The sequence below is a fragment of the Chiloscyllium plagiosum genome, chromosome 24 (assembly GCF_004010195.1).
Source record: "Chiloscyllium plagiosum isolate BGI_BamShark_2017 chromosome 24, ASM401019v2, whole genome shotgun sequence".
Classification (NCBI taxonomy): Eukaryota; Metazoa; Chordata; class Chondrichthyes; order Orectolobiformes; family Hemiscylliidae; genus Chiloscyllium; species Chiloscyllium plagiosum.
The window spans coordinates 2,368,260-2,378,188 of NC_057733.1; the positions used below are offsets into that span (position 1 = coordinate 2,368,260).

Sequence of the window (9,929 nt, forward strand, 5' to 3'; positions counted from 1 at the left end):
AGGTACACTACATCTACTGGATCTCCCTCGTCCATCTTCGGAGTTACATCCTCAAAAAATTTCAGAAGATTAGTCAAGCATGATTTCCCCTTCATAAATCCATGCTGAGTCTGACCTATTCTGTTACTACTATCCGGATGTGTTGTAATTTCATCCTTTATAATAGACTCCAGCATCTTTCTCACCACTGAGGTCAAACTAACTGGTCTATAATTTCCTGCTTTCTCTCTCCCACCTTTCTTAAAAAGTGATACAACATTAGCCACCCTCCAATCCACAGGAACTGATCCCGAATCTATCGAACTCTGGAAAATAATCACCAACGCATCCACAATTTCTCGAGCCACCTCCTTCAGTATCCTGGGATGTAGACCATCAGGTCCCAGGGACTTATCAACCTTCAGACCTAACAGTCTCTCCAACACCAACTCCTGGCAAATATAAATTCCCTTAAGTTCAGGTCCTTCAGCCACTGTTACCTCCCATTCCCCATGGCTAATTCACCTAGCTTGCACAAATCTGGACACTATCAGCAATTTAGCATGGACAATCCACCTAACCCACACATCTTTGGACTGTAGAAGGAAACAAGAGCACCTCGAGGAAACCCATGCAGACATGGAGAGAATGTGCAAAATCCACACAGACAGCCAGAATCAAACCCAGATTCTTGGCGCTATGAGGCAGCCGCACTATCCATAGAGCCACCATGCTACCCAGATTGTTTGCTTTTAGCTGAAAAAGAAACAGGTTTAATATCTCGTCCCTAAGATGGCACCTCCAACAGAGGAAATCCTTGTTGTCCTTGGAGAAGCCCTGCAGTTCACGAAACTGGGTACGGGAGGCTTAGAATTCTTTGTGGACCCATGAGGAGATCTTTCAATAATTCAACCTCCCCTGGCCTCTTCAGGCCTTGGGCTGCCTGTCACCAGATTTTAAGCACCAGATAGAAAACCAAGTGAAAATTGCCTCAGGGTCTGACTGATGTATCAGAATCCTGACCTCAGCATTTTTACAAGATCCTCATCTACTTTCAGTGGCAATGGGCAGGAGCATGAGGGGAACCAAGAGGATGGGAGTTTGTCCTGATTTAAACCCTCCCATATACCCCACAGCCTGTTCAATTTTTATTGTCAACTGGGGCTCGAAACTGGGATTACAATTCAGGGATGAGTTTGTGTCCTCTTTAATGGACACTGTTCCTCTCTCCTTTTCTACCTCTTGCAGCTGGGGATATGTGAAGACTTGCGCAGCTGTGTCCAATGCTGGGCCTGGAATACTGGGGACAAAAAAGGAAACAACTGCAAGGATTGCCCGCAAATCTTTACCTTTGTGGAGGAACTGAAATCAGGTCAGTTGGAACAGTAGCAAATTATTACTGAAGAAAAATCCCACTTTGATGAATTGTCTTTTGAACCCTCTATACTGTCCACATTTAAATATCAATCTGAGGTCATGTATTCTGGTATATGACCATCTTAACTCAAAGAAGCTCTCTTGGAATGTCCTCCTACTCATAAACTCTTCATTTATGAACTTGTGCTCTGTTGGATTTGAGGCTGCTTCATGAGTAGACAATGTTCTCTGACCAGTTTTCCCAAATCTCTTTGTAATCTTCAACATGACTCTGATTTAAAATACTGCAAAGTGCACTCATGTTGTCATGTGGTCGAACAATGAAGCCACATTTACAGACATTGATGGCTGAAGACCAACCAATGACTTAGCAATTTGCATACTGCATGCTGTCAAATCAGCAGAGCTACCTGCTCACCTCAAAGTGCTGTGAGCCTTTAATATTCTCCCGAGAGGGAAGGCAGAGTTTTGATTGAATGACATATTTGATAGTGCACTACTCCTTCAGTTCTACAAGGGAGCATTGACTTAGATTGTAAACTCAAATCTCTGGAAATGGGCTTCAATGCAGAAACCGCCAGACGGAAGATCTGCAAAATGAGGTATCCTGACAATTACAAAGAATCTTATTTTGTTGTTACAGAAAAGGAAGTGACAGAACACTGTGAGTTCCGCGATGAGGAAGATGATTGTACATTTTATTACACAGTGACAGTGCTCCCAGGTGGCAACCAAACTCAAGTAGAGGTGCTGAAAAAGAAAGGTACGTGGAAAATAAAACTGGAAATCTGACTTTTGTTGATTGGCTTCCATTGCTTCTGATAAATTGAGAAGTATATGCGTGTTTGGAGAGATTACATGGATGATAATTTTGGCTTGGGAAGACTGCTTGAAGATTTCTCTTCCACTTCTGTGTGGCTCTTTTATAGAGTCATGATCAACAGCTCCATTACTGCTGGATTCTGGAGAGTTGGGATCTTGCTGTGCCCTTGTTTAACAATTCCTACTTCTTTATGAAAAGATATAGGAAGAAGAATGGGGCATTTTCCAGAGCTCTACCTTGCACTCTGTTGTTATTCCAGATCAGGCTGTCAAATTTATGTTATGACCTGGTTAGGGACTTTATTTTTAAAGTAGGCAAAGTATGAGAAGTCAGGTACTTAGAAGTACCCTTAAGACTTCAAGGTTAAGAACAACAAAATTAAACTTTAATACATAAAGTTAGAATATTAATAGAATCTACTATATATATGTATTTACAATTTATATTCTATTAAGTCCAGAATTAACCAGAAACAAACATGGCCTACAATTAAAGTATGGTTGAACACTCCACAGAAGACATCAATTAGTAAACGCAGTCAGGTTAGGTGTCATGAGTCTTGCAGCAATATACTCTGTGGACTATCAATGGGATTTCAATTCTTCTCTTTTGAAGACCTAGCTCCAAAATTCCCTCAAAAACCACTTAATCATCGATATTCTGATATTTCACCTTGTTTTCCAGGACCTACACTCCCCTAGATTCTGAAAATGGCATTCTAGCACCTACTCATAATTACAATGGTGGCTTTTCCACAGTCAGCAAGCTTCAACAAGCCAATACTGCCACTAGTTTTTTTTCCCCTGAGTTCTAATCTTGCCCACTTATATCAACTTTCTCCAAGGATTTCCCTGAGTCCTACCTGCACAAAGCTTTCCAGCTGCTCTCGAGCCTTCTCTGAGCCAGAACCACACAGAAACAATGTCCTTTCTGTCGTACAGCTAAACAGTAGCATCACTTCACATGCAGCCTCCTTCTGTCTCCCCCTTTCAGACACTGTCTTACTGTTTCTAACTCTACATATAACCTTTGAACTGTTCTGAGTGACACTTGAAATGTAGAACATAGAACATTACAGCACAGTACAGGCCCTTCGGCCCTCGATATTGCGCCGACCTATGGAACCAATCTGAAGCCCATCTAACCTACACAATACCGTTTTCATCCATATGTCTATCCAATGACCATTTAAATGCCCTTAAAATTGGCGAGTCTACTACTGTTTCATGCAGTGCATTCCAAGCCCCTACTATGCTCTGAGTAAGGAAACTACCTTTGACATTTGTCCTATATCTATCATCCCTCAATTTAAAGCTATGTCTTCTTGTGTTAGCAACCAACCAATGAAAAAGGCTGCCATTGTCCATCTTATCTAACCCTCTGATTATCTTATATGTTTTTGAATAAATTATACAAATGTTTTGTATAATCTATTGAAAACCTTGCAAAAAACCCACTTTTGTTCGTAGGTAGTATAGATTTAATTATATTTTGGAACAGTCAAAAGTAGCAACCCTTTGGAATACTGTGTTCCCTGAATGTTATAGTATTCATTAGATTAGATTACTTACAGTGTGGAAACAGGCCCTTCGGCCCAATAAGTCCACACCGACCCGCCGAAGCGCAACCCACCCATACTCCTACATCTACCCCTTACCTAACACTACAGGCAATTTAGCATGGCCAATTCACCTGACCTGCACATTTTTGAACTGTGGGAGGAAACCGGAGCACCCGGAGGAAACCCACGCAGACACAGGGAGAATGTGCAAACTCCACACAGTCAGTCGCCTGAGGCGGGAATTGAACCCGGGTCTCTGGCGCTGTGAAGCAGCAGTGCTAACCACTGTGCCACCGTGCCGCCCAATTCATAGATTGCTGGCTTGCACTGTATAAAATAGATAGACAAAAAAAAGAATTTTGTCACACCTTTCCCCTTAGAAGAATAATGGAAATTAATTTACAATGGTTTTGAAAATACAAGTCCTTATCATCAAAAACTTTGAACAAAAAGTATATAACATTCCATATGGATAATTCTTTCGTTTACACTCTTGCATTTATCGATTTAACAAAGCTATAAAAGCTCAACTCAAACAAAGCAAGTGCATAATAGAGGTAAATTTAGCAGGATTTAAATGTTGTAGCATTAATATCATCGGTGCTGCTTCTTGCTCTCATACATGACTGGAAAATTGAATCAGTTTTCTTCCAATTTCCATCCAATATTAGACTTGCATTAATACATCTCCTTATGATCTCTTATTTTCTGATTCACTAATGGGGTGTGATCATTGCTAACTCGGCCAGCATTTATTGCCCATCCCTAGTTGTCTTTGAGAAGGTGGTGGTAAGTTGCCTTCTTGAACTGCTGCAGTCCATATGCTGTAGATTGATCAGAATGCCCTTAGGGAGGGAATTCCAGAATTTTGACCCAGTGACAGTGAAGGAACAGTGATATATTTCCAAGGCAGGATGATAAGTGGCCCGGAGGGGAACTTGCAGGTGGTGGTGTTTCTATGGATCCTTCTAGATAGAAGTGGTTGTGGATTTAGAAGGTGCATTTTGGTATTTGAATTATCCCTCATGTCTGCTAAGATGATGTCATTCTCCATCTCTAGATTGTCCCCCAGGAGGCTTCCTCTGGCTCATTCCACTCATCATATTCCTGATGCTGTTGTTGGGTCTCCTGTTGTTGCTCTGCTGGAAGTACTGTGCCTGCTTTCGGGTGAGTGCTCATTTTCCATTGGCACTATTGTACAGAAAGGAGAAGGCCGAGCGTATAAACTGTACCAACCTGGCTTGTTACGGGCCAACTATCATTGGCTTTTCAGAATTAAATGTTGAGAACCTCTGCATAGGCACCACATATTTCGATACATCCCATATCGAACTGACTGCAGTCTCAGAGAAACGACTCTATTGTGTCAGTCACGGAAATGCAAGCAAACTTCATAAAATGGAGCTGCTGGTTGGTCTTGCTCATGAATTGTCACATTAGACACTGACCTTGGATTGAGGATTGGGCCTCGGGTCAAGTTGTGTTGGGTAACAAAGTGCTCATTTGAAGATAGGGCATCAGAATTGGGTTTGAGTGCTGGTTTTTATATGGAGATTGTCCCAGATTGGACTTTGTGTTACTACCCCAGTTCTATTTGTTACTCGCCTGACAGAGGTTGCAGGGAGTTTTTGTTTAAATTGCTACCAAATGAAAAGCACTGTGACCACAATATAATTACTGAGAACCTGGGGATGCTCACGTGCCTCTCTGTTTTCACAGGCCTGCTGCGCAAGACTCCCATGCTGTGCGATGCTGCCGTGCTGTGCTGCAGGTAATCTCGGTCTTGTGCAATCTCTACACTATATTTGATTTCTCAAATCAATCAAATTGGGAAGAATCATAGACTTAGAAATCGATTGGGTGTGAAATGGGTGCTGAGAGTTCAATATGACATGTGACATTCTGCACTGCAACAGACCATATTGGTTTGGATGTCCTGCTGATGGCTTTAGTCTGGCAAACTACAGACCAGCTCAAGCCTTGATCTAATACTGGAGCTCAAACCCACGAAAACCAAACTCAGCACCCAATCATTCAGAACAACTAGTTTTTGTTTTGATTTGACTTGATTTATTATTGTCACATGTTCCAAGTCACAGTGAAAAGTTTCATTTTGCGTGCTATCCATGCAAACCATACCTTACATAAGTGCATCAGGGTATTGGAACAGAATGTAGAATATAGTGTTACAGCTACAGAGAACTTGCAGAGAAAGATCAACTTTATGAGAGGTTGATTCAAAAATCTGATAAGAGTGGCGAAGAAGCTGTCCTCGAATTGAGAAAGCACACCAACACATCTGCTTCCTCAGAAGGCTTATGAAATTCAGCAGGTCCACAAGGATTCTTATCAAGTTTTGTAGATGCACCATGGAAAGCTTTCTATCACAGCTTGGTATGGCAACTGCTCTGCCCAAGACTGCAAGAAATTATACAGAGTTTGAACACAGCCCAGTCCAGTAACATATTTTTCATGAACCTAAAGAAAGTCACTCAGTTCCTTAAGTCAGTTCCACCATTCAAGCAGATCGTGGCTGACCCATATGTCAACATATTTATCTGCATTTGCCACTTAATTCACAACGCCCTTACTCACAAAAATCTATCTGTCTCAGTCTTGAAAACAAGAATTGACCCCCTTTGAGGGAAAAGGTCCCATTTTTGTGAAGAAGTGCTCTTGACAGCATTCCTGAATGGTCTGGCTTTAATTTATAGATTATTTTCCCATATTCTGGACTCCTCTACTAGAAGAAATTGTTTTTCTTGTTGGCATTGGCTGCTTGAACTGAATGGCCTGGTGCTGTGTAATTCTACCCAGTCAATTCCTTCAAGGAAATTAGACATTTCATTCACTTCACCCCAACTCTTCCAATTTGAGCTTCTACTTTTATTTAATCTGTCTTTCTTCTATTTCCAGGTACCAAGGTTGGGTTTAAGGAAAACCGCCACATGTTAAATCAAAGCAAGCTCACCTACCTTGACACACCAATGGTACGGAAAAACAAACTTGTTGGCACAGACGTTGTCAGGTGGAAGGTGATGGACAATGTTCACAAAGAACCTTCGAAACGGTATCAGGGAACAAACTCTAACGACACTGGTGAGTCTTGAGAGAGGCGTTCAGCACGTGTGAACAGAAAGGAGTGCAAAAGCTACTTCATAGTTTGAAAAGTGGCATCTTGATTTTCTTTGTTTAAACAACCTTTGAAATTTCTGCGCTGGTCCGACTCATGCAATAACGGCTGTTTAAATTTATATTGCGCTTTAAGAGAATAAAAAATCTCATAGAAACCACAGAAAATAGGAGCAGAAAGAGGCTATTTGGCCCTTCGAACCTGCTCCTCAATCCAGCATGATCATGGCTAATCAGCCAACTCAATACCCTGTTTTCCACTTTCTCCCCATAACCTGATCCCTTCTGCCCTAAGAACATAGGTTCCTTCACAAGGAACACAATCATGTAAAAAGCTCATTTTAATAAAGACACAGTCAAAAGTTCGGTCAAGGCGTTAATTTTTAAAGACAATCTTAAAAGAACAGTGGACAGTCTTGGGCCTAGACAGCTGAAAGTACAGTCACCAAGAGTGGAACAAGAGGCCAGAATCTAAAGAGCCTAGGAAGAGAAATAGATTGGGATAGGCAAAGATCTTTCAATATTACACAGCCAATGGAATTCCAAAGATCAGGACTGTGGGATCCATGTAATGTAATTCTTATGCCACAGTCAACAGCCACCACTATTGTTTTATAGCTACCTCATTTTTAATTTCCAAATAAGAGTAAGGTTTTTAACTTCTGTTGGCCATATTGGAATGTTTGTGGTTGTACAGAATGGCTACCTTTAAATTTGGCTTTGTGTCTAACTCATTCCTGGTATTGTACACAAATAGGTGAATAATAGAGTACAAAGTTAACTCACCAAGTCAATATTGTTATGTTAGGGAACTATGATAGGGATAAAGTATAACATTTAAGCAAATGACTAAAGGTAAGATTTTTAATACTGTAGTGGATTTTTAATATTGTAGTGGGTACTTTCTGATCCTGTTCCACTTTTCATTCTTAGTTCTGTACAACCTGTCACTGCGAGCCGCCAGAATATTCAATGATGCGCTGAAGAATCCTGACTCAGCAGAGTTTAGGCAGCTCCGCCTGGAGGTGGAGGAGAATGTAAGTGTGAATGCATTCACCAGGACAGTGCAGACTGTGTGCTCTCATTTTGCTACCTGGGTATTATTTTACTTCCCCATCCTCCATGCATGATCTCCTACCAAAAACTTCTTTCACAGCTAATCCAAAGACAGCATGTAATCTGTTTCTTTCACATTACCTTACGGTATATTCCAATTCAGTTTTATTCTCTAATACTAGTCAATCCCATTTGAATTTACCCACAATGACTTAACTCCGATTTCAGAATTACACAGGGTTCTTCAATTGTATCTTCAATTCCAATTTATAACAAAAATTGCTGATGCAAACTTTTGTCAGTGGTAGCCTGATGTGTTCACAAAGTTAGTTTCCATTGTAAATGCAGACATTGTAATTTATCATAGCAGACACTGGTAGGAATATGCTTGAGTTTTAATATTCTGTATGGATTTCTATTTAATAAAGTAACAGCATTAAAAAATCCCTCGAATATGAGCTTCACCTTTCTTGGTTAGTGTAGCACTAAGTAGAACAGAAAGGCTGAGACAATAGCTCCTGGGCTGGTCTAATGCAGTTATTTGAGTCCATTCAGTTTGCCTTCTTTAGGTTCAAGCTACAGGTGAGAAATAATGAACTGAGATTCTGGTCTCTGATCAACTTCCAGGTTGTTTTGTCAGTGGTTAGGACAAGATGGGGCTCACCCCTAATACCCACCGAGACCAAGAGGTTCAGGACAACCTCGTGAAAAATGAGCATGAGATGTTAAACCAAGTCTAGAATCCATCAGAGATACTTAGCAGGAGAATTAGGAGGTGAAAAAGTTCAAATACTCTAAGATGTGACTTACAATGTTTTATCAATGGATTGGAACCACTGAGAAATATTGCTACACAATAATGATGGCTGATTCTACCCAGAGTTGTGGATCCAGGAAGATTCACAAGAGTCAGGCTGTGTCTATGCAGTGTCGTATTCATTATCAATATCCTGGGGTGACAGCGATAGGCTGATGTGATTGTTCATGTTACTTTCTAAAGGGAAGTCGGATAACACACGAAGGGGAAAGGAATAGGAGGATACAATATTGGGTGAGATGAGGAAGGATGTGTGCAAACAGTTGGATAAATGAGTAGTTTCTGCTCTGAAAAGACTGTATATTTGAATAAATGTTTAATATGACGACTAACTTCTGACTTGTATGACTTTAGCTGAATGACGTGTTCAAAATTGTGCCAGGTTTCCAGGGGGCACGGAAGACCACGTTTAGGTAAGTGGTGTGTGTGTGTTCGTTCCTATTTTTCTTTTTGTGTTTTCTCTCTCAAATGTCAACCACAATCTCTCTTTCAACTTTTAAACCAACAATGATTTCTGTTTGTTGCTAAAGCTCCCTACTGAATTATTTAATTGCTACCTCTTAACAAGAACTATATATTTCTTCATCTGTAAATGCTTTACACGATAACTTTTAAAATTCCAACTTCTTATCCCCACATGTGTTAAAGCAGCATCTTCCCTCTCATTGTGGCCACTATTGGTTGAAACAGCTGCCTCCTTATGAAATGAAAGCTAACAGATGAACCAAAAACTTAAGACATTGAAACATACAAAAACACATTAAAAATGCTTCTATCTACTGAGGAGTAACTATCAGCACCTTCAAATTTGAGTTATTAAAATATGAGGCAGGGAGGAAAGGGTCGTGTGAGGGAGCTGTGGTTTAATAAGGAATTGGAATCCCCTGTTAAATGGAAGAGGGCGGCCTATGTAAAGATGAGGCGTGAAGGTTCAATTGGGGCGATTGAGAGTTATAAGGTAGCCAGGAAGGACCTGAAGAGAGAGCTAAGAGCAGCAAGGAGGGGACATGAAAGGTCCTTAGTTGGTAGGATTAGGGAAAACCCTAAGGCTTTCTATAGGTATGTCAGGAATAAAAGAATGACTAGGGTAGGAATAGGTCCAGTCAAGGATAGTAGTGGGAAGTTGCGTGTGGAGGCTGAAGAGATCAGGGAGACACTGAATGAATACTTTTCAACAGTATTCA

At 40.8% G+C, this 9,929-nt stretch overlaps 1 protein-coding gene across 1 annotated transcript in view; it reads left to right on the top strand.

Moving 5' to 3' along the window:
* The window catches only part of itgb4 (integrin, beta 4), a 137,303-nt gene that overhangs the window by 42,785 nt on the left and 84,589 nt on the right, over positions 1-9,929 (top strand). The window contains exons 11-17 of the mRNA XM_043715209.1: positions 1,228-1,351; positions 2,000-2,119; positions 4,801-4,907; positions 5,460-5,511; positions 6,657-6,839; positions 7,806-7,909; positions 9,100-9,158. Of these exons, the coding sequence (XP_043571144.1) occupies positions 1,228-1,351; positions 2,000-2,119; positions 4,801-4,907; positions 5,460-5,511; positions 6,657-6,839; positions 7,806-7,909; positions 9,100-9,158 (749 nt within the window). The remainder of the gene's footprint in view (positions 1-1,227; positions 1,352-1,999; positions 2,120-4,800; positions 4,908-5,459; positions 5,512-6,656; positions 6,840-7,805; positions 7,910-9,099; positions 9,159-9,929) is intronic.